Source organism: Podarcis melisellensis (genome assembly GCF_964234715.1).
Source record: "Podarcis melisellensis genome assembly, chromosome: 13".
Lineage (NCBI taxonomy): Eukaryota > Metazoa > Chordata > Lepidosauria > Squamata > Lacertidae > Podarcis > Podarcis melisellensis.
In genome coordinates, this window is record NC_138545.1 from 54,635,302 (window position 1) to 54,662,835 (window position 27,534).

At 48.7% G+C, this 27,534-nt stretch overlaps 1 protein-coding gene across 1 annotated transcript in view; it reads right to left on the bottom strand.

Moving 5' to 3' along the window:
• The window catches only part of FAM222A (family with sequence similarity 222 member A), an 88,345-nt gene that overhangs the window by 25,286 nt on the left and 35,525 nt on the right, over positions 1-27,534 (bottom strand). Inside the window, exon 2 of the mRNA XM_081884623.1 lies at positions 11,793-11,920. Coding sequence (XP_081740749.1) covers positions 11,793-11,874 — 82 coding nt within the window. The 5' untranslated portion in view covers positions 11,875-11,920. The remainder of the gene's footprint in view (positions 1-11,792; positions 11,921-27,534) is intronic.

Genomic DNA, 27,534 nt, shown 5'->3' on the forward strand with positions numbered 1-27,534 from the left:
GCTGATGGTCAAAACTCAAGTATGAGGATGGCGGTTGCACCCCCAAAGGCGCAAGGAGTTCCACAAGTGGGGTGCCACCACAGCCAAAGCCCCGTTCCTCTCGCTGAAAAACAGCAATGCCCATCAGAGAGGACCACGGTAAGACTAAGATAAAGGTGCAGGCTGACAAGCATTTGGGCCATAAATTAAGATTATGCAAACCAACAATAAAATGCACTTAAGAGGAATGAATATAGATATAGCAATACTGGGAAACTGTTCTATGCAGAGTTGGTGCGTGGTTCTCCAGTGTTTCAGCCAAGGGACATTCTCAGTCCTACCTGGAGCTACCAGGGACCAATGACACCCCATGCAATGATAACCAAGAAAGAACATGGAGACTCCAAACGCTTTCTGCTGAGTCAAAACCTGGGGGTCAGTCAGCAAAGTCCTGGCAAGATGGAAGAGTACTGGGGGTCAGCTCCAGGCCACCCAACTTCCTGTCTTCAACTACGGCAGAGAATTTATTTCCATGGTCCTAACATAGGAGCAGCTGCCAGGGACACCTGGGAATGCAGCTGAACAGGGCAGAGTCGAGGGAGGGTTTGGGAATCTTGTCTCGGCTCCTGTGTAAACCCACGTGGAAATTAAGGTGATATTTTATGGGTGCGCACAAGAGAAAAACTTTCCTCCTGCAACTTTGTCAAAATACCATGGGTATTATTATAATGTATTATTTATAGATGCTGAGAAGGCCTTTGATAATATTTCTTGGGAATTTATAATAAAAAATTGGAATTACAGTGGTACCTCGGGTTACATTCGCTTCAGGTTACAGACTCCGTTAACCCATAAATATTGTTTCAGGTTAAGAACTTTGCTTCAGGATGAGAACAGAAATCGTGCTCCGGTGGCGTGGCAGCAGCAGGAGGCCCCATTAGCTAAAGTGGTGCTTCAGGTTAAGAACAGTTTCAGGTTAAGAATGGACATCCGGAACGAGTTAAGTACTTAACCCGAGGTACCACTGTAATGGAAATGGGACAATGTTTTATAAAAGGGATCAGAGCAATCTATTCTGACCAAAAAGCTAGATTGCCAGACAAGGTTGCCCATTATCGCCATTATTATTTATAACAGTCCTGAAAGTCCTTCTAAGAAATATGAGAAAAACTGACAAGATTAAAGGAATTGGTGTCGGTCGAAAAGAATATAAATTGAAAGCCTTTGCAAACGATTTAGTTATAACAGTAAAGGACCTATCAACCAGTGCAATGGAAGCACTGGAAAGAATTGAACAACGTGGACAGGTAGCAGGTTTTAAATTAAATAAAAAGAAAACAAAAATGCTTGTTAAAAATATGGATCGATATGTAAAAGACAAATTGCAACATAAATTAGGTATTGAGGTGGTAAAAAAGGTTAAATATTTAGGAATCTGGCTAACATCAAAAATATAAATTTGTTTAAAGATATATACTGGTATGGAATGGTATTAAAAGAGATCTAGAAGTGTGGGGGAGAATGAAATTATCTCTATGGGGTAGAATTGCAGTGATCAAAATGAATGTGCTACCCAAAATGTTATTTTTATTTCAGTCAATCCCAATTATAAATGGGCTTGGTAATTTCAAAGAGTGGCAAAAAGTAATAACAAAATTTATCTGACAAAATTCAAATTGCTTACAGATGTTAAAGAAATAGGAGGTTTCTCCCTGCCAGATTTGAAATTGTATTATGAAGCTTCTTGCCTGTGTTGGTTAAGGGATTGGATATTGTTAAAAAACACAGATCTATTAGCTCTGGAAGGATTTGACAATAGGTTTAGGGGGCATGTATATTTATGGTATGAGATGGTAAAAGTTCATGAACCACATAATTCGAAAATCAATCTATGAGGTATGGAGTAGATATAAGAGTTTATTAAAACGTAAAACACCATGGTGGCTGTCGCCAGTAGAGGCAACATCTATAAAAAAGTTAAATATGGAACAAAAATGGGCCACCTGTGGAGATTTGGTGAAAGAGATGGATAACCAGTGGAAATTGAAACCTTATGAAGAGATAAAAGAGTCAGTAAAAGATTAGTTGCATTATCGTCAAATAAATGAAGTGTTTAGAGAAGATAAAAAGAAAAATGGATTTGAATTTATAAGATCTAGGTTTGAAATGGATTTATTAGGCAGCAAAGTTAAAATATTGTTGAATATGTATAAGTTACTTTTGGAATGGCATACGAAAGATGAAGAAGTTAAATCTGTAATGATACATTGGGCAAATGATATTGGTCATAATATACAGTTAGAAGATTGGGTAAATTTTACCGCATGCAGTTCACTTAAAGAAAATATAATGAAAATGATGTATAGATGGTATATAACACCAGTGAAATTAGCAAAAATATATAGAACAAATAATCAATGTTGGAAATATAAAGAAAAAGAGGGTACTTTTATCATATGTGGTGGACCTGTAAGGAGGTGAATGCCTTCTGGGAAATGATATATAATGAAATTTTTAAAATGTTGAAATATATATCTATAAAAAAACAACAACAGACGCCTTCCTGTTAGGTATAGTAGGCCGAGAAATACATAAACAGGATGAAACATTGTTTTCATATGCAACAACTGCAGCGAGAATGTTATTAGCCCAAAGATGTAAACAAGAAGATTTGCCAACAAAAGAAGAGAGGCAGATGAAATTACTGTACTATGCCAAATTGGCAAAACTGATGGGAAAAATCCGGAACCAGCAGGATCAGACTTTTCTGAAAGACTGGAATAAATTTGTGTTATATCTGAAGGACAACTGTAAATAACTAACATCGCTAGTAGGGCTACAAGAAGTTTTGTAAGGTCAAACTTATTACAGTTAATTTAGTATGTAAATAAGATTATATAAGAAAATGCAGTACATAGAGAATAGGTTTGAAAACCATCAGTCGGGGAGGGGGCAAGTTCTAGGCTCATGAAGCCAAATGTTTTATTTACTTTTGTACACTATGATGTTATGTAAGAAAGTATATGTAAAAACCAATAAAAATTATTATAATAAAAAATTAGTATAATATATTAATTAGGAAGCTATTGAAAGAGGTGGTGTTGTTGTTGTTTAAAAAATGCATATGCAATTAAAACAGTTTTTATCACTCAACAGAGGGAATTTCCACAAGTGCAACGCCCTCCTGCTGCCTCTGCAGATGGACCAGAAAAAGCCAGGCTCCACTGCTATGCAACAAACTTAAGACTTGTTTCCTAGAAAGAGAGATTAAGAATCCACAGCTGCCTGCAATTTTATGCAGAAAGAAACATTACAGAGTTTCTAAAAAGGGCGAGAGGACCTGGCTGGTCTGCTACAGGTGGACAATTTGGGGCAAAAACAGATGCAAAGGCATGGAGGTGAACTTGACATGGATTTGGTAAACAGGCTTGCATGTGTAAAATCACATGCGAAGGTAGCACAGAAAATGCAGTGCCGCAAATTCCACAGGCTGCCTCATGACCCCCCCCCCTTTGCCCCAAGACGAAATGGGCTCGAAGGAGAATTAATTGCCTATTAGGGGACTGGAGGGAAGCCCCCCCTCAAGCAATTGTTGGGAGAGGCCTAGTGGGCACAACATTTTTCAGCCAAGGGGATCTCCCCCCACCCCCGGCCATGGATCCCCTGGGAGACACAGGACTGCACTACCTTTTGCAAAAGCACCATTTTGCAGGTCATGATGGGAGAGAGAGAGAGAGCACTTGCTTTGGAAAGGGGTTCTGCAGAGCTTGTGTCTCTGAGGTACAGCAGGCACATTCCCAGATCCGCTGGGTGTTTTGTATCACACCTGGAAGCAGAGCGGAAAACAACAGAGCTCTTGAAGGGTGGGGAGGTGGGAGTTTATCATCTTATTTTCCACCTCTGGCACAGCGGAGCTTTAAACAAAACCCAACAGAAAGAATTGAAAATATCCTACAATCTAACAACAGGGCAGGATTCTTTGCATGCAGCTGTTAAAATCCAGAGGGCCAAGGCAGCTTCACCAAAGAATCACAGAGGGGAACCCTGGCCAACCCCCTGCAATCCAGCCTCCTCCAACTTGCCTAGGGGTGGGGGTCCTCAGGCAGAGGTCCCCATTCTCCATCCATCTGGCCCGCCAGACTCTGCCCAGGTTCCCTCCCCCTGCTCCAAGCAAATGCCACTGAGCTGTGCCCATTCCCTTTTCTCGGCTAGAGGGTGGACAGATGGGGGGGGGCATGGAGAAACTTCTGCTCTTTTGCACAGCAGAACTGGTGGCTCCGCTTACTTTGTTCCTTTGGCTCCTGCCCACCAAGGGCATGTGGGCCGGGGGCATTTCTGGCTGAGCCCAAGAATTGGCCAGGCAAACTTTTCTGGCGGGGTGTGCCACAGGGAAATAGACCACACCAAGCAGCAGCCCCCCCCCCACTGCCCCGTACCCACAACACACACAAAAAGGTTTCTGCAGATTAGGCTGACAGTATCGTTTACATGCAATAGCCCAGATTTTTGTACAGAAACCTGATTTGTTGATTTTGTTCCCTTCATATTTTTAACACAACTATCTATGATTAATGAATACCTGAACCTCCCTCTCTCTTTTTGCCCTGCAGAGGAGGGGACTCTTGGGAAGGGAACATGGGAGACACAGAGCGTTATGTGCTGGAAAGACCGGCGAGTGCAGTGCTTGCCACATTTAGGAAAATATTCCTATTTCTGGTTGGGCACGAAATCCAATCATGCTCAAAAGCAGTGTTTTCACTGCAAGAGGTGGCATTTGAAGCGCAGCGTCAAAGCCCTTTTGTTCATTGGCAGGCTCTGGTAAACAAGCAGCTCTTGTTATCTCCCCTTTCAGAGACACACCTGCGATGGGAGGAAACACCAGGGCAGCAGCGCACTGGAAGCACACAAAAGAAGCAAGAGGTTTGCTGCCACCAGAGGCACCAGGAAAGAGTTTGTGAAGATCCGAGGACTTGCCACCTCTAACAGGCCACAACTGCCCACCAAGGCACTGCCTCCTCTTCCGGACCCTTTTAGCAGCCCCTAGATACTTCCTTTGTTGCTCTAATGCAGTGGCTCCCAGCTGGTGGTCCACAGAACCCAGGGGGTCCATGTGATCCACCCAAGGGATCTGTGACACCATTCGCATAACAACCCTACCATGGAGATATCAACATTTTCCAAAGTAGAGGGTCCATGGTTTGGCTTTGGAAAAATAAGGACTGCAGTACCTAGCTAACTGGGAACCCCTGCTCTAAATAATCTGACTTGTTAGCTCCCCCTCCCCCTAAGAGCAGCCAGTATGGCATGAATGATACCTGGAAATAAATAGAGGTAAACTCCTGAATCTTCCAACACCTGGCTTCACTCGATGTCCACAAGTTCCAGGGTTATGAGAGAGCACGAAAAACTTTTCTCTTTCCTCTTTCTCCAGGCCCCACCTAATTTTATACATTTGGCAGGATTCTGAGTTTTTCTGCATAGGATTTAAGCGAAGGGGGTGCAAGTTCGCAGAGGTTCCTGCATTGCAGGGGGCTGGACTAGAGGACCCTTTCAGCCCCTTCCAACTCTACGATTCTACGATCCTATCCTGCCACCTCTTACTTGACTTTTCATTGAACTGAAAGGTCTCCGGCACTTTGAGATTGAACTCAGTCACATGACGTGGTTCAACCGAGGCGAGATTTGCACAATGGCATTCTGTAAGAAGTCTCTTGGACCCCCTTATGCCCATGGAAGCTTTGTGTGTGCCCTGGGGAAGAATGCAGAACACACCCCCAATTCAGAAAAGGGCGCCATTCATGCATGCACAACGCATTAGTGTGCCTCTGAATGCCCATAAGAGCTTTCGTTGGTCTTTGGCGCATACAGGCAGGGGCACTTAAGTTCTAGTCGTCAAAAGCAGTATCTCAAAGTACCCAAAGGCTATCCCACTCAGAGTCGGCGGCAGCAGCAGCAGCAGCAGCAGATGCCTCAAAAGCATCCCTGAACCTCCCACTTGAGCATTTCAGAGGCTGAAAACCTTTGGCAGATAAGCTGCCAAAATACTTTCAGGGAACACAAAAGGACACTGTGTAATGGGGCCTTGGAAGAGGACTTCTGAAAAGTCTTGTCAACGCTCACGCTACTTTTCTTTCCCTCTTGTCTTTCTCCTCCTCCTCCTCCTCCTTTCATCCTTCTCTGCATCCATGGGGGAGAAGGCAGGCCAGGATCAGCCTCCATCCAAGGGGGCGGGCAAAGAGACAGAAACAGAGAAGACTGCGCAAGATAACACTCTCTGATTCTATTTGGGGGGCTGGGGGTGACCCAACATCTGTGTTGGGGTTGCAGATTTCCCATCACGGGCATCTGGTTGGCCCCTGTGAGAACAGGGTGCTGGACTAGATGGGCCACTGGCCTGATCCAGGAGGCTCTTTTTGTGTTCTTACTAATTAAGGGGAGGGGACAGCAACACACGGCAGGAATAAGTCCCATCAAGCCCCCCCCCCAGTATGGCTGGGAAGGCATAGAACTGAAAGTGCTCAGGTACAGATGAAGGTGCACCAATGGACCCAGGGGACCAGCAAGCCACCCACAAACACATAAGCTGTACTGCAGGCCCAGTCCACCCCTTATTCCCCACCCCATGGGCTTTCATTCCCCCCCAGGAGAGAGCCTGCCACCCAGCACCCCAAAGCTACTGTGGACACCCCCAGCCTTCTCCAGTGGGATGTTTTGGAGGGGTTGTTGAAAACCCCTCCAAGTCAGGGTCTGACTGAGATGGACCTTTGGTTAGATCCAGCAAGTCTCTTCTGATACCTGCAAAAATGACCCACCACTTAAGGGCTGGGAATCTGATCAGCCAAAAAGGGATCTGGTCAACGAATCCATGAGGCACTGTCAAGGAACACGGAAGCATCTTCAAAGCCTTAATGTTGTGGGAGCAAAAAAGGTTTGAAAATTGCTCGTGGAAGAAGACACCAGCCGGCTCAGGAGAAGAATACTGATCTCCAGCCGTTACAGCGGCAGCACAGACTTCCTGCGTTTGTAGTAGAAACAGCAGCCGGGGATCCAGGAGCAGATACAGGCACAGACAAAGTGCAAAGGCAGAGGCATGCGGAAAGTGACATTTAATTAAAATATGAGCCAGGGCTCTGCAGCTGCAGGGAGACAGCAGAGGAGTGAGAGGGCAGCTGAGCAGAGGAGGGTGGTGTTTGATTTATAATTTAAAGTAAAGCCCCATGCTCCTATAAACACAGAAGTGGGGCGAGAGAAATTGAAGATAAAAAGACCATCACCTGACACAGCTAAAGAGAGGGCACAGATTCAGTCTGGTCACAACCCCTTTTGTGGTCCACCTTGCTTTGCTGACAGACAGTGGCAAGGAAGGCTGGGCTGAGTTACTCTGTTTCAAGAAAACATTCCCAGGCTATAAATCCAGGCTGCATCAAACAAGGCTGGGCAGCCGGCAGCCAAAGTGGTACAGAAGTCAGAGTGTCAGACTAGGACCTGGGAGAGACCAGGGTTCAAATCCCCACTCCACCATGGAGTTCACTGGGTGACCTTGAGCCAGTCCCTGCCTCTCTGCCTAACTCACCTCACAGGGTGGTTGTGGAGATTAAAGGAGGAGGCAGAGAACCACATACGCCGCCTTGAGCTCCTTAGAGAAAAAGGTGGGATATAACTTGTTGGCATCCATCTCTCTTGAGAGACAATGGAGTGCACGTCTGGGGGTGAAGTCAAGCCATTGTGTCAGCAGCACTGAAAGGAACCCCCCTCCCCTGGGCACAAGCCTAGGCAGTGTGTACAGAGGTCCTGGGCAGCCCAAACACAAGACCCGCTCTCAGCCACGCTGTTGTGGTCCAAAAGAAAGCAGAGCCAGACGTTTGGCACCAGCTTGGCTGCAGGAGTTGCTAGAAGGAGGCAAACAAGGCACCACCCAACTGTCTTAGAGTCTCCACCCTGGATTTGTGGAGGGCTTCCTCCTGAGCCTTTTCATAGAATCATAGAGTTGGAAGAGACCACCAGGGCCATCAAGTCCAACCCCCTGCCAAGCAGGAAACACCATCAGAGCACTCCTGACATATGGTTGCCTCTGCTTAAAGACCTCCAAAGAAGGAGACTCCACCACACTCCTTGGCAGCAAATTCCACTGTCAAACAGCTCTTACTGTCAGGAAGTTCTTCCTAATGTTTAGGTGGAATCTTCTTTCTTGTAGTTTGGATCCATTGCTCCGTGTCCGCTTCTCTGGAGCAGCAGAAAACAACCTTTCTCCCTCCTCTATGTGACATCCTTTTATATATTTGAACATGGCTATCATATCACCCCTTAACCTCCTGTTCTCCAGGCTAAACATGCCCAGCTTCCTTAGCCGTTTCTCATAAGGCATAGTTTCCAGGCCTTTGACCATTTTGGTTGCCCTCCTCTGGACACGATCCAGTTTGTCAGTTTCCTTCTTGAACTGTGGTGCCCAGAACTGGACACAGTACTCCAGGTGAGGTCTGACCAGAGCAGAAAATAGTGGCACTATTACTTCCCTTGATCTAGATGCTATACTCCTATTGATGCAGCCCAGAATTGCATTGGCTTTTTTAGCTGCCACGTCACACTGTTGGCTCATGTCAACATCTTCTCCTGAAGATATCCGCAAGGCAGTGGAGGTTTAGGATCAGAGTTTTCCTTCTCCTAGATGGGCTCCTTTCCCAGGCGGACGAGCCCCATCTGCCCCTCACTTCCCTCTATGGCATGGGCAGAAACTGCTTTCTTGACCATTGGACTCACCCACTATTGGTTTTCCTTTACTTCTTTTAAAGGGATATATATAAAAACTTCCTTTTGCAGGACCAGCTAATCCCCAAATCAGAGTTGGAAATAATGCTCCACATGCTCCATAGCTCAGGGATATTGATTGCTTCTAAAACTTCACTGCTTTGCACACTAATGCTGCCTGGTATGAAAAATATATAAAATCATATATTAAAGGGGAAGGGAGAAATCCATTACTAAATTAATCAGCAGAGAGAGAGAAGCGCTTTCCCCCCAGAGACGGAAAGGGCAGGCTGATTTCTGCCCCAATTTTTAGCGGCACAGCACTCAGGGGGTGCCTAGCTGAAGAAGAAAGGCGGCCCCAAGGCTTGTCTCCAGCTCCGTGGAGGATGCATCCATGGGGGGGGGCAGGGGGAGGAGAGACGGGTGCAAGGTCAGTTACCTCTTTAAAAATAAACCAGGAGTCTACAGCTGGAGAATTGGCTCTGAGCGAAACATCTTCACCACCATCACTGTTGTTATTAGGATTTATATATTGCTCTATCGCCACAAGTCTCAAATGGACAGCTGAGGCTCACAACCAGCCCTGACTCCTTGGCCCTCACTACCTCCTTGAGGCTGCCCCCTCGCCCTGTGGCAGGGACCACAGAAGCCACAACAGTGAGCAGGACCTCACTGCCAAGCTTCCAGACCCACCAGGGGCATAGCACTGGTTGCATTGGGGCACATGTGGGGCACAGACAGGAGACCCTCTGAAGAGATCTACAGGTGAAGGATGCTATACAAATTTAATAAACAATAACGATAACTTATGGAGGGCAACAAGCTCACCGTTCCTGCTGCAAATGCACCACTATGCGAGGCGAAGGAAGCCCAGGAGAAACGAGAGAAGGAAAACTGGGAAGAGAGAGGGGTGCTTGTTGACAGCCCCCCCAGGGCAGCCAGCCAGCGTGTCCACAGCAGGAGGAGAAAGGCAGAGGAAGAGCCTCAGAAATGCCAGCATCCCCTGTGCCTTCCAGCACAGGCAGGAGGCCAACATTAACAGGCTCACCTTTGATGTGAAATTAATACAAAATTATTCAGCAGCACAGGCAGGATAATAGGATTCTGTGGTGGTGGCAGGCCAGCCGCTGCCACGCTGCGAGGTGGGCTCATTTAATATCGAGGGAAACGACGCCAGAGGACAAGAAATAAGGCCCATAAAGATAATTGCCGAGATACTCAGGAGCAAATTAAGTAATCAGAGTCGCTTCTAAATCGTGCCTAGTTCTAAGAAGAGCCATCTTTTGCGATTACCCCAACAACCGTCCATCAGAGGACGGGGAAGAAGGACTGCAAGTCCAGTTCCTCAAATGCTGCGCAGGCCACCATTTGATCACCTTCTCTGCAAGAATATCCTGGGGGACTTTGTCAAAAGCGTTAGTGAAATCAAGATACATGACGTCACATCATTCCCCTGACCTACCAAGGCTGTAGCTCTGTCAAAAAAAGAAATGAGATTTGTCTGGCATGATTTGTTTTTGAGAAGCCCATGCTGCAGAAATGTTCATCTCCAGGCCTGGAACACGGCAAACACTTGAAGGGAGAAGAGGAGAGAGGGCTCCTGATGCAAGACAGGGGTGGGGGTGGGGAACCCCCAACACCCAGCCCTCCGGTTTAAAAACACACATTCATCACTTGAGACTCTTAATGCGCCTTTGCAGCCAGAGAGGTCACCGCAGCCAGCCTCAGCCGGGCTCATTAAATAGACATTTAATCACAGCTTTGGATGGAGAGACAAAGACCGCAAGGAACAGGTGCTTTGATGAGTGACCTTTCGGAACCTATTTTAATGTAACTAGTTTACGGCTTATCTGAAAGGCCAACTCATCAGGAGCTGCAGAGTCACAGCAAAACCCAGAAAAATAATTACAGGGGCCTGAGAAGGAAATAAAAAGGAAGGGGAGGCAGGGAGCAATTCCTTCGGGACGTTGGCTGCATGGGGCCCTGGCTGGCAAGCACCCAAGTCGCAGCACGGCAGCAAAGGGTGCTCCCCACCCCAGCCACGGGAACCCACTTCCCCCACCCATCCAAGCCCAGCTCCCGTCTCCACTTCCCACCTGCCCTTCCTCTTCTTATTTGCTAAATAAATATACTTTTCAATATGGCCAGACAGCATCAAGGGGAAGCAGGAAGGGCCAGCCGTTCTCCCTGCTCAGAGAAAGCACAGGCTCTCTCTCTCTCTCTCCTTCCGACTGCCACCCTCGCATTTGCTCTCAGCCCAGGGATCCTTCTCCATGCCAAACCCTGGTCAAGCTCACTCAGGGGGCCGTGTTTCTCCATGTGACATGACTCAGAAGAGTGCGACCCCCACCCCACCCACTCCAGTCAAACGGCTCTCTGCTCCCAGCCCCCACCAACCAGCAAAGGGATGCTGAGCCAAAATAGCAACAGCCCAGAACCCTCGTGGGATGGAGAGAGCGCCGCTCCCATGCCACCAATGGCTGCACTTTTGCTGGGGGAGGAAACTAGGCCGATTGCCATGGCCCCCAGACTGCAGGCTAGCCCTGAGCACCCACCCACTTTCCACTCTCTCCTCCGCTCTAGGGACCTAGGTCTCCCCCTTTATCCCTGGCCATTCCTTGGCCACACGGGCTGAGCTCCCTTCAAACCATACATCTGAAACATTACAACGCCACTTTAAGCTTCCCCCAAAGAATTCTGGAAGGTGTAGTTTGTTAAGGGTGCTGGGAGTTGTTAGGGGATAACTGTCCCAGCAATTTCCCTCCCAGAACTACAATTCCCAGGGTGGCTTCACAATCAATCTCTGTTAAGTGTGTGTGGGGGGGTGCACATTCCCAACAACTCTTGGCACCCCCAGTACACCGCAGCTCCAAAACTCTTGGGGGGAAGCTGCAGCTATTGTAAATGGTTCCATAGCGATTTAACCCACATGGTGGAGATGTGGCCACAGAGGCACACCTTGGAAAGTGTCCCACAATGGGAATCGTTACGACTAACACCAGCTTTGGTTTGTGTGAAGGCAGTTGTGAGTCGAGTCCGCAGAAGAACCAGCGAGGGGGTCTACTCACACTTGCGTGGCTCCAGGGCCTTGTTTGGGCAGGTGAGGTGCTGGCTGGGCGGGTTCTGTGTCCTCTGCAGGCAGGCCAACATGACTGGTGGCCGGGAAAAGGCTCCAGTGGCGTCAATCCAGAGTGCGCTGCGGGAGACCCAAAAAGACGGAAGAGCGTCAGTCAGCAAAATGGGAGGGAGTCATAGCATCATGGAATTATATAGTCCAACCCCCTGCAATGCTGGAATCTCAACTAAAGCATCCCTGACAGATGGCCATCCAACCTCCAAGGAAGGAGAGGCCACCCCCCCCCCCGAGGAAGCCCATTCCACTGTTGAACGGCTCCTACCCTCAGAAAGTTTTTCCTGATGTTGATTCTGAATCTCCTTTCTTGTAACTTGAAGTCATTGGTTCTGGTCCTGCCCTCCAGAGAAGGAGAAAACAAGCTTGCTACATCTTCCATGGGACAACCCTTTAGACATCTCCCCTCAGTCTTTCCAGGCTAAACATACCCAGCTCCCACAACCATTCCTCCTAAGGCTTGGTTTCCAGACCCTTGATCATTCTGGTTGCCCTGCTCTGCACACGTTCCAGCTTGTCAACATCCTTCTTAAATTGTGACATCCAGAATTGGACAACATATTCCAGGTGTGCTTTGACCAAGGCAGAAGAGAGTGGGACTATTACTTCCCTTGATCAGGACACTAGACTTTTGTTGATGCAGGCTAGAATAGCATTAGCTTTGCCTCATGTTCAGCTTGTGGTCTACTAAGACCCCTAGAACCTCAGGTAAAGGTACCCCTGCCCGTACGGGCCAGTCTTGCCAGACTCTGGGGTTGTGCGCCCATCTCACTCAAGAGGCCAGGGGCCAGCGCTGTCCGAAGACACTTCCGGGTCACGTGGCCAGCGTGACATCGCTGCTCTGGCGAGCCAGAGCTGCACACGGAAACGCCGTTTACCTTCCCGCTAGAAAGCGGTCCCTATTTATCTACTTGCACCCGAGGGTGCTTTCGAACTGCTAGGTTGGCAGGCGCTGGGACCGAGCAATGGGAGCGCACCCCGCTGCGGGGATTCGAACCGCCGACCTGGCAATCGGCAAGCTCTAGGCGCTGAGGCTTTTACCCACAGCACCACCCACATCCCAAGAACCTCACTAGTCAGTAATAACAGACATCACAGACAGCCTAGGAAAAATGCAGATTGCATCCACACAACAGTTTATTTCCACTTTCATGTTTCCCTAGCTATTACCTTTCACGAGATATTTGAGCTTCCAAACAATGTAAAAGCTACTTTCAGAAATATAGCGTAATATAGTGAAAGCTTAGCACTCATTCCCATGTAATTTGTTTCCAGTAAAAAAATCTGTTGGAAATAACACTGAAATGAGCACTAAACTTGCACTATATTCTGCTAAATTTATGGAAGTGGCTTTTAAGTTGCATGAAAGTTCAAATATAATGCAGAAATTAAGAGGGAAATATTGTGGAATAAACTGCTGTGTGAATGCAGACTAAGTTGTGTGATTCTCCCACTTCAGAGGACCTTGCAAACTGAGTCAATAAGAAGATTGCTAAACAGAATAGCTCAGAGAGCACCACCAGGCAGCTGAATTCAAGACAAACGAAGGACATAGGCCTTATGGTGGTGGAGATGGGCTTGAAAGGACGAGGGAGATACTGCCAGAAGCCTCAAAACAACAGAAGTTGCTGAATGATATTTCTAGGGAATTTCTGAGGCCCTACCCATGACTAACAAAGCCAGAATAATGTATGCAGAATGGCAGAGAGGAAAATAAATTACAGCAAATAAGACATATTGTGCCTAGTTGCCTAATTTGCATAATGCACACAGTTTGCTGAATCCAACTTTATTATTGTTTTTCTTGGTGCAGAATCTGGACAGTCTTGGCAACATTATTTAAATTACTTATGCTTAATCACCCCGCCCCCACTGCCTTCTGTCCTAGCCCCGAGTGACTTCCAGAATGGTCTGAGCATTACAATTTAAATGTGTGCACCATGGAGGACTCAGCAGGCTGATCCAAGGACGCGACAGAAAGTCAACTATGGAAGTTTTCCAAAAGTGTTTTTCTATCACTTCCTTCTGGGTGGGTAGGAACACCAAGCCCCCCCCCCCAATAACCTCAGAAGCATCAATAAAAGCTGAATAACCTCAGAAGCATCAATAAAAGCTGAAGTGGCACAAATGTGGGCTCTTTTCCCAGCAGATGACAGAATCCTAAAGCTGTCTACTTGGAAGGGACCCCAGAGTCCAACCCCTTGCATTGCAGAAATCACAACCAAAGAATCCTTGTATTTGTTTGATAGGACAGTCCTCCCAACAGGGCAAGTTTTACCAGCAACACCTGATGGGAACAAACAAAACACAAAACTTTCCCCAAGTTTTAGAAAACACTCAACTCACACTGGATGTCGCCCCTCCACCCGAAAAGTAGCAAATGCTCCCCCCCCCCAGCGTGCAGCATTCGCTCCCCCCTCCCTCTGGCAAAAGGGGAATGCGGGCTCAGGAGCTTTCAGCTGCCCCATCTCAGGCTGCCCTTGAAATCCAGATGATCAAAGTCAAGGCGAGGGGAAAGAGGCCAAAGCCACCAATTTGCTCCTTTGGAGCTCAGCACACGGCACTATCCTTTGGGAAGTGCAGCGCATGGCATAAGTTATGCTTCGTTCGTCTGGAATGGCCTTGCCACTGCAACCAGGCGCAGGGAAAAGGTCGGCTGGCAATGTACAAGGAGCAGACAGTGTCCTTCCGAGAGGAGGTTTCTGTTCCATTATGCTTCCATGCTGAAATCCACTGACAGCTGCTTGTCAGGATGCATATATCACATCACAGACAGACCTCTGGCTGCTGGAGGAAAGACTGGCCTACCCAGGGAGCAACAAGCAAATGTGGGGAGAAGAAAGAAGGGGAGGTCGGCTTAAACCATCAGTCAGCTTGCAAGAACTCAGCATATGCCTGGAAGGACAGGTTATCTGATCAGGAAAGCTGCCTCTTGGTCTCAGGAGTGCCGGAGCCTGGCTGTCTCGGAGGAAAGGCACAACTCTCCCTCTTTCCCTACTGCCTCCACTTGTTTCCAGGTGGACTGACTTAAAATTAGCCTTCCAACATCCGGATTCGTGCAAATCACCCAAGAGGCATGCATACTTGTTGCCTGCTGCAAGAATTAAGATGTCTCACTGGAACCCAGGAGCAGCCAGAGCCGGATTTCCCATGGCCCAGAAAGTCAACACCTCCAGGGCTAAATTAGGGGTGAGACGCTGCTGGATGCACCTCCCACCATTTCTGACCATTTGGCATGTCGGCTCAGGGGGGTGGGAGATGGGGTGTGTGTGTCACAGGTTTCCCCATCTTGGTCTAAATATTAACCAGTGCAACAAACATACAAAATATTGATGTACGGTTAACCTCAAAAAGTCACACTACTTCTTTTAAATGGAAAAACGGACTTTTATCTAGATATCTTAGATAAAAATTCATGGATTTCATTTTAAGATATTATGACTGAAAATGTTTGGACTGTATCATATTCAGATTGCATTTTTAAAAGTTGTTCCTAAGGGACACTTCATAGGATGGGCATTTTTGAAATATGAGGCTTTGTTTTTTTAATTGGCCTTTGATCTAGATAGATAGCTATGTGATCTTCCCTAACATATTCCTGGTCTAAGCCCAGGCATCATAAATAGGTTTGGAGCAGATTTTCCTCTCTTTAGAACAACTGTGCACTATTTCTTGGAACTTTACTACCATGATTGTAGGTGGGGAACTGCATGCTTAGATTCCCTCTCATTTTTTTTAACAATAAAATAATCCTTACACTTAGAAAATTAGCAGGTAATGGTTAAAGTTGGAGCTACAGCCTTCCTCCCTTACGCTGCTCATTTCTAAATGCAGGGATGCTGTCTCTCTCCGTGTATGTTTTCTTTAACCACCAAGAACACAAGACAGCTCAAAACATTTTAGTGCCCAAGGTAAAAAGACAAAATAAATGGTGCCCCCCCATACACACACAGGTAACTAAATGGTTGCTGCTCTTTGCCCTTTAATGTTAACCCCCTAGTTCAGGTGTCAGCAACCTTTTTCAGCCTTGGGTCGGTCCACCATCCCTCAGACCATGTGGTGGGCCGGACTATATTTTCTTGGGGGGGGGGGGAATGAACAAATTCCTATTCCCCACAAATAACCCAGAGATGCATTTTAAATAAAATGACACATTCTACTCATGTAAAAACATGCTGATTCCTGGACTGGATTCCGTGGGCTGGATTGAGAAGGACTGGATTCCGTGGGCTGGATTGAGAAGGCGACTGGGCCACATCCGGGCCCCGGGCCTTAGGTTGCCTACCCCTGCCCTAGTTGTACCACCTTCCCCAAAGGGGGCCATTTTTTAAAAAATGCAGCCTGTTAATCTGCTGTCCATGTAAAGATCAGCTCTTTGTCCTGGACTCAGATTAAACCCTGCAGCGGATCTCCACCCCTTTCTTCCTGACCCTTCAGTCTGGATTCCCACCCTTGCGGCTTTCTAGCTCCCTCAGCATGGCGGGCGCAGGAGCAGCTTGTGTGCAAATCCCTTTTCCTCACCATCAATCCTGACTGCAGAGGGAACTGGAATAAAACAGTGTCCCTGCTCTGCTCCGGGTGACTTTCAAACAATTCATGGTAACCTTTTTGGGCTGCTAATTAGAAGCAACCTCCTGAGAAATGCTGGAGGGATGGGCGGAGCGGAACAGGGACGAAGCCAGAAGAACAGGTGCAAGACCTGCAGCTACGCCTTTCCCTCTGCCTCCACCAAATCTCCTCCTTCGGATATGCCAAATGAAAGCAGGCACCATTTCCCCAAGGCTGCGAGCAAAACGCCCCCAGGAGAAATTACACAGGTGGAACTAAGGCAGGCCCTTAAAATCTCAGAGTGGTGGTAAGGGAAACAAAAAGAAAACCTAAGTTGTGTGGGATGTAACATCACAGAAGGCAGTCAAATACAACATTTCCTGTTTGTCCAGAGTAGACCCACAGGGGGATGTTACTCCAGCCAGGAGGACTTTCTGTCACACCTGTCTGGAGCATCCTCCTCCTACATGTGACCAAGTAGATGGGCGTGACCCTGGGAGACCCCATAAAAGGGCTGGTCACACATCCATCTTCCCTTCTTCTTCTTCGCTTTATTCCATCCTGATGCCCTTTGCTGTCTGCTGGTTCTCAGCCAGCAGCACATGGGTTCAATCCCCATATGGAATGAACCCACACTCTCTTCTCTAACTACAAGCTAAAGCCTGCCTTCAGGGAACCTACTGTGAACTGAATGTAAGTAAACTTCTGGTTACTTTTAAAAGAAGATTGTTGTGCAGACAAAATTTCAAATTAATAAAGCTGAGGGAAAGCAGTTGCAATCCCATGCTGCGACAACTCCATTTGCATGGAAAGCAAACAAAACCGCCAGTGGTCCTCGAGGAAAGTGCCTGGCCAAAATGGGTCACCCCTCCTGGGATGTTTCTGCGGGTGGGAGCCCAGAAGGGGCCACGGCCGGCCCTCGTCCCGCCCAGAAGCGCAAGGAAGGGTGCTGGGGAAAGGCAGGGAAGTTCCCTCCTGCTCTGGCATTTTGCCCCTGGCACGATTCCCCCCGGGGACATTTCCTCATCATGGCTCATGAAGTGGGAGACTGCACACCGTCCGTCCCCTCTGACTGGAGTGAACTGGTTAATGGTTATGTCAGCACAATTTAGCCCAACGTCCTTCCCCCTGAACGCAGACGACAGGCGTGAGCGGAAATAGCTGGCCGTCTCCTCTCCAGGCTGATAAATTAGCATGGACAGCAAGGAATTGCTCGCTCTCAGCCTCCCTGCGGATCGTCCTCCTCCCTTCCAAACAGACTTGTGTCCTTTGCTGCCTCGTGACTTGTCCCCCAAGAGAGAAAAGGCAACCTCAGGAGGGAACTCTGGCCTTCAAACAGGGGGCAGGCAGGCAGGGCAGCCATGAGCGGTCAGCCAGAGAGGCCGCCTACCCCAAGAGACACCTTCCCTTTACAAGGGCTGTGCGATAGCACAGTAAATTTATGGCCCACCTTTTCTTACCAATGGCAACTCAAGGCATTGCAGGGGGTTGGACTGAGTGACCCCGGGGCCCCTTCCACCTCTACAGTTCTAAAGCAACTTGCAAGCAAGGAAGCAAAAAACCAGACGGGTACATTTAAAACCAAGGAAGGAAGAAAAATACATTTTCAAAGCACCCCACCCACCCAGATCTCATAATGGAATGAAACAACTGAAGGGGTCTCTGCACACATGTTCAGAGGCAGCGCTTCATGTCTCTGGCTTGCTGCTGTAGCCAGCTCAGCACAGGCTTGGGCTCAAACAGGTTTTTATGCTGCCTGCAACCTTTGCTGCTTCTTGCTGTTTATTCTGCCCTTTGTCCCTCCCGCATTCCTCTATGGGAGGTCCAGAGCTAGCAACACGAGAATGGGGCCTTCTCCGTGATGGCTCCCCACTTGTGGAATGTTCTCCCTAGAGAGGCCCTCCTGGCGCCATCATTACGCATCTCTTGGCACCAGGCAAAAACGTTTCATTTTCACCAGAGCTTTGGTATTTTAACTACCTGTGGCCCCTTGGATGGGTAGGATATTTTAATCCTGCCTTTTAAAACCATGAATGTGTTTTCTATTTTTCTACGCTTTTGTTTTGTGATGGTTTTAATGTATGTTATCTACATATTGTTGCGAATTGCTTTGGATTGCAATGGCAAAAAAGGTAGCTAGTGAGTTTAAAAATAATAAGAATAATAAAAGTATTTATTTTCAAATGACTGTATATATGCAGGCTTTCAAATAGTTTTTTAAAACTCAGTTGCTGCACAGCAGTACGCACTTAGACACTTTGCAGTTTATTATAAGAACAACAGAGGCAATCTTTTGTTTCTCAACACAAATCCTGCTTGTGGGTTCTTGTCCTGTGGGGAGGGAGGTTCAAGTCCCTGCATCAAAACCAGGTCACACTGGTGCCACTTATAAATGTGTGCATATTATATCAGATTTCATTGAAAAAGTAAAAAAGAATGAGTAGCTAAAAACTGAGCTAGTGGAGAAACAGCAAGATGTAGAAAACCAAATTTAAAAATATTGAAAAGCAAAACACTCACAAAAAGGAGAAATCAAACCAGTTCCAAAATGTACAATTTTTTTTTATTCCTAAACAGTTTTTGCAAGTATACATTTCCCCTCTCTGCCCGTTCTTGTAGCAATCAAGGCACAAAGCACATGTGGTGTGCCAAAGTTTGAACAACTGTTCCTTGTGCGTAGGGAAACCTGACTTGATTTCTGGTATTTTTCAAAAACCACAGAAGTGTTTGCACCTTTCTGAAGCCATTCCCACAGGGCCAGTTGGGCTGAAGAGGCTGCTTCTGCTGTCCCTTTCCGGACCACCTCAAAGGATCCATTTCTCCTTCAGCCAAAAAGTTCGGCAAAAACATGCTACACTTGCGAGGGAAAGGTGCGCCAAGAGAAACGTTATTTAATCCTGAACAGGTGCCTGGAGTTGCCAAATTGGTCCACTTTCCTCCTAGTAATGAAGTATTCATGAATAAAAGCCTTTTTCACTATTTTTCTTAAGATGCTAATTTCACAACAAGAGTTCGTTACCATGTAATTATCCCAATCTTGTATTTCCCCATCTGTAGCAGACTCTCTCTAAAAGCAGAAGACAATCACACAACCACCTTTCATCACTGACTATTTTACTTTCTGCAAAGGTACCTTGAAAGAAGTGATTTTCCTCTGAAAGGGACTTTTATTCTGTTTCAAAACCAATTTTCTCCTATTACTGTCTTTAAGAAAAGGAGCGAGACACAGAGAAAGGAGCATTCGTTATATGTCCCTCGTTAATGCAGCTCGTGGTAAAAAGCAGCGATATCCATTTCCCGGCTTTGATTTCTGGTAATTTTAAAATATGATATCACAATCAGTCAGAAATTATGTAGTTGGAGAGAAGAAAATACATATACGCGCACACATCCGAGAACAGAGCAGGGCTTATTTGGGAATTGAATACACTTGACTGATAAGCCAGCCAGCTGCTCACCTCCACAATGCCAGGATTACAACCTTGGCCTGGTCATACAGGGAGCTAGCAAGCCCCTAGAGCGCTGGGAAGCAGCTAAACTCCACAACAACAAAAGCCACAAGGAAGGCAGGAGGTGGGGTTTTTAGGGCGCAATCAGATGCAATTCATGCAAGGTGCAAAAAAACCAGCCAGAGGGATGCATGTGTTGCAGATTTTGCAGGAAGGGGCCTATGTTCCTCTCACTTAAGGTATCCTGACACTCCCAGTTTGCACGTCACACTAGGCCCACAAGTGAGTTCCCAGAGAGAAGACCGAGGCCACACAAGGCTCCTTGTGGCTCCTGCTGCCACTCCCCAGGCATGGCTGAGCCACAGTGGGGCTGCGCCTGGACTAGGTCCACAGGTTCCAATTCTCGGGTGGTTCCTGTGTCCTGAACACAGCCAGCCCCTCCCAGCAGAATGAGAAGCCAGTGCTCCACCAAAGCATTTCCAAGGTCGCAGGCTCAATCCCTGGTCGCTCCCAAAGGGTGGGGAGGCCAATGCCCTTGCAGATAACTCAGAAACTTTCATGGGCCCAAAATGCAGCTGTCAGATTACCAGCCGGTGTTGTTCAGATCCACATAACACCCAATTTAAACGAGCTGCACTGGTTGCCAGTTCATTTCTGGGCCCAATTCAAGGTGCTCACGTTAACGTCCAAAGCCCTAAGGAACTCAGGCCTCCAATATCTGAAAGACCCCCTCCTTCCCTACAGACCCACTTGGGTGCTGCCATCAGCAGAGGGGGACCTCCTAGTACTTCCTCCACCCTGAGAAATGGCAGGGAGTGGTGGCCTGCGAGTGGAGGGACTTCTCTGTGGTGGCCCCTCAGCTGAAGAACTTCTGCCCCCCAGAGGTGCATTGTCATTATGTGCCTCTTTACCCTGGCATTGGACATTTGGAGATACAGATTTTCACAATCCACCCTATTTCTGTGACTGTAAGCAGCTTTAAACTTTAAACTTGCTTTTATTACTGTCTTTTAAGGTTGCACCCAGCCTGGGGACCATAGGGGGGAGGGAAATCGACCATAATAATTTTAAGTATCAAGACTGGGTCAGGCCACTGCTGCTTTGTCCAATTGTGCTGGGGTGTGTGTGTGTGTGTGTGTGTGTGTGTGTGTAAAAATAAAACATTTTTCAATTATTGTTGTAATTGCTTTTTAAAATTATTATCCTTTCTATGTTTTTAGCTTTCCCAGTTTTCTCTCCGTTTTTGCATTTTTATCCATAAGCTGCCTGGAGTCCCGGTCTGGGGAAAAGGCAGAATGTAAATAAATAGCAATAACAATAGCCCTGGAGTAGACAGATACAGTGTTCTTTATTTGCAGAGCTGAGATGCTCCCTGAAATAAAGGCGTCCGCCCGTCCCCTTTCCGCAGCGCTTCTCCTGCACAGCCATGGCGCTGCTCCAATCCCTCGCCCGCCCTCCTTGTCCTAAGCCTCGTCCCACCTGCCGTCTCCTCCAGCTCTTGATGACCAGCCAACAGGTACTCGCCATCTGGGTCTCTGGCAGGAGGGTGCTGCTGCTGGCCCTCCCTGCCCGCCTGGCGCTTTGTGTTAATCCTCCTGGCAAATCCACAGGCAGCCCTCCTCTCCCCGGAGACCAGCGCTGCCACCTGGAGAAGCCGGAGCAAAGGCGGCTGGGGAAGAAACTCTGGGAAGCGAAAACTCTTAGAACTGCAGCTTCCTATTTTCCTCATCACTCAAAGAGTGACGTGCTACATTATGACAGACCTCAAACCCGAGAGGTGACCCACTCCTGGAACTGAAGACAGGGCACAAGTTAACGCAAAACCAGTTGCCTCTTATATCCGTATGGTAACAAGGTCAAGCTGGTTTGCAGGGGGGCCTGCCAGGCTCCCCATCGGATTGGCTCATCTGCTGTGATGTCATGGAGCGTGCACAGACAGACCCCAAACTGCTCAGCAACCATGCGAGTGCAAGGAAGCATCAGGGTCTCTTTCCATGCAGTTCTGCCTGGAGGGACCCTATTGCAGACCAAGGGCACGTATGGACAGCCTTCCAGGAGCCCCATGCCAGAGAAAAAGGGGGGGGGGCAAAGCAACAAATGCAAATTTTAGCTTTGCACGGCAGCAACGCTTCTGAATGCCAGTTGCTGGAAGCCCAAGGCGGCCAGAGGCTCTTCCCCACAACAGGGACCTGGCTGGCCACCGTGAGAACAGGAGGCTGTGCTGAAGGGGACCCCGCTGGTCTGGCTTGGTATGAGGCAGAGGAGGAAATGCCTGAGGGAGCTTTGGAGGCTGTGGAACAGAGAGTGGCGGGAGACCAACTAGCCAGGCTGATCTACCACATCTTTAGCAGGGCACCTGGTGCATTTGGTTTACTCCATCTGCTATGTCCCCCCCCCCCCCGCCAGGGGTCCACTGCAGCTTCTGCGGCATGAGCACAAGGTACACTGCCAGACATGAGCTGCCATGAAACCTATTGTGATGGGACGATGAGCTGCTTGTGCGTAAAATGCAAGTCCCTCAGAGTTTGATCAGGTTTTCAAACCTCTGCCTGTGACGGAGCCCCTCCAGCATGGCTGCGTCAATCACTAGTAGAATCCGAAAGTGGCTGCTTTCGGAAACGTTTCCAACATAAAAGCTCCTTAACGGAAACACGTCGTCTGGCCTCTCGGCGTGACAGTTTCCGTCGAGGTGTGGGTGTCCCTATAGGAGGTCCTGAGACCTCCCCACTGGTTTCGCTTGAAGCGTCTCTGAGCCATCCCTCCGACTCACTTTCCCTTGGAGTTCTTGCTCGCCCTCTACTGGTTCCCTCTTCCGCTGCTACTGCTCTCTCAACCTCAGGGAGCCTTTGCACCTGCGGCGCTTTAGATGTCAGTTCCCTGACATCCACCTCCCCTCCAGGGCCCCCTTCACCCCCTCCCGTCTCCTCTCCTACTGGCGGTGAGGAGGTAAAACCCCTGAAAGAACCTCCCTCATCTTCCGACGTCGCGAACACTTCCTTCCACTTGTTGCTGTTCCTACTCTCTAGGTACTCTTCGTCATCAGAGTCCACTCCATCTTCCAACTCCGACTCCGCGAACCCTTCCATTTCCTCTTCCTCATCGGTGGTGCCGAAATACTCCCTCCTAAACCTTGCTATAGGCTGAGGTTTCCTCGGGAACCTTTGGTGGAACGTTTCTGTTAAAACCTCGTCATTGACTTCCTCTGCACTTACCCAGGTGTTTTCTGACTCCGGTTCCCCTTCCCACGCCACCAAATACTCCACCTGATTACCCTTCCACCTGGAATCGAGGATTTCCGCTACATGGTTGCGGCGTTCCCTCTCTTCCAAGGCTGGTCCCCTGACGTGCTCCCCTTCACGTCCCCCCCTGTATGGTGACAGTAACGACCTGTGGAACACTGGGTGCAATTTCATGTGGTTGGGTAATCGGAGTTTGAAAGCTACCGGGTTGACCTGCTGAATCACCTCAAAGGGTCCCAATCTTCTGGGCCTCAGTTTCTTACAACCCCCTTTGAACGGCAACCCTTGGGTTGACAACCACACTTGATCCCCCACCCTTATGGTTTCACCTTCCCTTCTGTTCTTGTCTGCCTGCTTCTTATATTGTGCCTTGGCCCTTTCTAAGTTGAGCTGGAGCTGCTGATGGATGGCTTCCATCTCTTCTACAAAATGTTCAGCCGCTGGAACGCTCCATCTCTCCCCTCCTTCCCCTGGAAATGCCCTGGGGTGACACCCGTAATTAGCCAAAAAGGGACTCATCCCTGTGGACACATTCTCCGCATTATTGTAGGCAAATTCTGCCAACGCCAACTTTTCGACCCAATCGTTCTCTCTGTCATTGACATAACACCTAAGATATTGTTGAAGAATGCCATTTGCCCTTTCCGCCTGCCCGTTGGTTTCAGGGTGCCGGGCAGTTGAAAAATTAACTTCCACGTGTAGCAAGCTCATGAGCTTCCTCCAGAACCTGGAAGTAAATTGTTTGCCTCGATCTGAGATCACCCTCGAGGGAGCCCCGTGCAACCTAAAGATATGTTCCACAAACAACTTCGCCGTTTCTTCCGCTGTGACTGCATGTGAGCATGCTACAAAATGGCACATCTTAGTTAACAGGTCTACTACTACCATGATGGCTGTTTTCCCCTTGGACCTTGGCAGATCCGTCATAAAATCTATTGATATCGCTTCCCAAGGCCGTTCTGGTGTGGGTAAAGGTTCTAATAACCCTGCCGGCGCCCTTCTTTCCCCTTTGGCTCGCTGACATTGGTCACACCCTCTTACATACTCCCTTACATCTTCCCTCACCTTAGGCCACCAAAATTCCCTGGTAACCAACCACATGGTTTTGTGTTGCCCAAAATGTCCCGCCGTGGGGCTATCATGCAACTGCTTGAGTACTCTCCCCCTCAATTCACCTTCGGGTATATACAGTGCCCCTTTGTAATACAATGCCCCATTTCTTTCCTCAAAACCTCCGGGGCTCTCGCCCTCCCCCCTGAGACCTCTGAGCTTATCCTGGGCATATTCATCATTTTCCGTTTCCTCCACCAGTTCCCGTTGCCCCACCAGCGCCGCCCCACACACCCAGCGGTCCTCCGGGATGACATGTCTCTCTTCGATCACCTCCTCCCCCAATATTCTGGTTTGCGTGAGAGCGCATCCGCCCTGACGTTTTCTGGGCCTGGCACATAACAAATCTCAAAGTTAAATTTGGAGAATTCCTGTGCCCATCTCACTTGTCGTTGGTTGAGCACTCGAGCTGTTCTCCAATACTCTAAATTTTTGTGGTCGGTGCACACTTGCACCTTGTGTTGTGCCCCAATTAATAAATGTCTCCACCTCCGGAATGCTTCGTGAATGGCAAGTAGTTCCCTGTCATACACCGTGTAATTCCTCTCGGACTTATTCAGTTTCCGCGAGAAGAATGCACACGGTCTCCACTCCGACGCACTCCTCCCCGGTTGAAGAAGGACCGCCCCTATAGCCCGGTCGGATGCATCTGTTTCCACTCTCATGGGTTTTTGTAAATCCACATGCAGAAGTTGTTCTTCCGAGGCGAAAGCCCTTTTCAGTTCTTCAAAGGCTCGATCCGCCTCCACCGTCCAAACAAATTTCTTCTTGCTGCTGAGGCAGTCGGTGATGGGCGCCGTCAAGTGGGCAAAGTTCTTGATGAACTTCCGATAAAAGTTCCCAAACCCCAAGAATCTTTGCACGTCCTTCTTGGTCTTCGGTGTCTTCCATTCCAGTACCGCTTGAACCTTGCCTGGATCCATGGCCAATCCCTTGTCTGACAAGCGGTACCCCAGGAATTCCACCTCCTTGGTATGAAACTGGCACTTCTCCAGTTTCACCCACAGCTGGTTGGCTTGCAGCCTGCCCAACACTTCTCGAACGTCCCTCACATGCTGTTCCTCATCTTCCGAATACACCAACACGTCGTCTAAAAAGGCCACACAGTTCTTGTAGAGCAAAGGTCCCAGAACGTGGTTTATAAAAGCTTGAAAACAGGCGGAGCCCCCTTGTAGACCGAAGGGCATAACGAGGTATTCAAAGGCTCCCAAAGGGGTAAACATGGTGGTCTTCCATTCATCTCCCTTCCTTATGCGTATCAGATTGTACGCCCCCCGCAGGTCCAGTTTTGTAAAAATCTTTCCCTTCCTTACTCTGGTCAAAATGTCGTCAATTCGGGGCATAGGGAAAGCCAGGGGCTCCGACACTGCATTGAGGGCCCTGAAGTCACACACCAGTCTCGGTTTGTCTGTGTTCTTTTTGTCCACAAAAAACACTGGGCTGCCCCCCACCGCTCGGGACTCTCTGATGAAACCTCGCTTCAAGTTTTTGTCAATGAACTCCCTCAGCTCCTGCATCTCCCTGTCTGACATGGCGTACAGCTTGCCTACTGGGAGTTGGGCCCCTGGGAGTAGGTTGATTTGACAGTCAAAGGGTCTATGCGGTGGCAGTTTGTCTGCTTCCCTTTCGCTGAATACGTTGCTCAGATCTGCGTATTGCGGGGGCACCTTCCCTTTGCCCATCACTTCCATCCCCGCTAGGGTGACTCTGTCTCCTCCCGAGACCTTCCCCTCCTTGCAGTGTTCTAGGCAATGCGCTGACCCAAAGGAGACCACCCTCTGATGCCAGCCCACTAGCGGATCGTGTAGCGCCAGCCAGCTCATCCCCAAAATGATGGGCGCTCCTCCCAGGATGGCCACATTAAACGCTATCTGTTCGGTGTGCCTTGCCACTCTCATTATCATCGGGACAGTCTGTTGGCTAACTTCTCCCCCCAACAGCTCTCTGCCGTCAATCGTAGTCACCTGCAAGGGGTTACTTAAAGGGATGGTCTGTATCTGGTGCTCAGCTGCAAACTCCTTACTCATGAAATTACAGGAGCTGCCTGAATCCAAAAGCGCCTTGACCTTTAGTGGGTGTCCGTTTGGCAGTTCTAGTAACACCTCTATCACTAAAGCAGGTCTGGGAGGTTCTGGCATGGGCACTTTCATTGCTCTTTGGCCTGGCTGCTGTGCCCCGACGGTGGCAGCCAGGCGTTGGCTTTTACTTGCTCCTTGCTTTCCTCTTCCTTTCCCCCAACAGCTCCTGCCATCCCTTGCCATTCCTTTCTTTGTGGGCAGACTCTGGCAAAGTGCCCTGGCTGTTGGCAGAGATAACATCTCTTGGCGCTCTTTCCCTCCTTCTTCCGCCCTTCACTGGGATTTGAAACTGCGCGCGCCCGCGCTGTTCCAACTTCCATCGGCTCTGCCGGCGGGAAAGATGGCTCTGGAATGTCTGGAATGCGGAACTCCCTCCAACGGTCTCCTTTCCCTTCCCGCCTTTCCAAAGCCCTCGCCTCCTGGCGCGCTCCTATGGCCAGCGCAGATTTGGTTAATTGGTCCATAGACTCCGCCCTGGGCCCCCGGGAAAGCTCATCTTTGACGGTTGAAGAAAGCCCCTCTTCGAAAAGCATTTGGATGGGCTCCGCCGATAGGTCCCACCCCAATTTATGAATCAGCATAGTAAATTCAGTCCAGTACTCACGGACAGATCTGCTTCCTTGCTGGCAAGCCATTAACTGCCTTCGCACCACCCCCTGCTCAATATCGCTGGAAAACATCAGGTCCATGGCGCGAAAAAACTTCCTCGTGTCCTTTAAGATCTCATTATTCGCTGCCATCAGGGGTCTAACCCAATCTTTCGCCCCGGATTCGAGATGGCCAATCACATACGCCACCCGCGATTCCTCGTCGGGGAAGTCATCAAACTGCAAGTTTAGAGCGTATTGCATCTCTGTTCTAAAGGCATGATAGTTCCTGGGATCCCCCCCGAATTTCTGCACCAATCCTGGTACCTTTCTGGCGAGCGGGGTGGTTTTCTCCTTTCCCTTTTCTGCATCCTGAGCCCTCCTCTCCTCAAGCCTCGCCGTTTGCAGCGCCAACTGGATCTCCAACGCTCTGTACCTTTCTTCCAGGCTTGGACCCCCTCCAGCTGCTCCTGCACCCCCGGTTCCGGCTGGGTTGCTCATGATGCTTCTCTCTGCACAAGCTGGCTTTCGGTGACTTTCGGATTGCTGTGATGGGACGATGAGCTGCTTGTGCGTAAAATGCAAGTCCCTCAGAGTTTGATCAGGTTTTCAAACCTCTGCCTGTGACGGAGCCCCTCCAGCATGGCTGCGTCAATCACTAGTAGAATC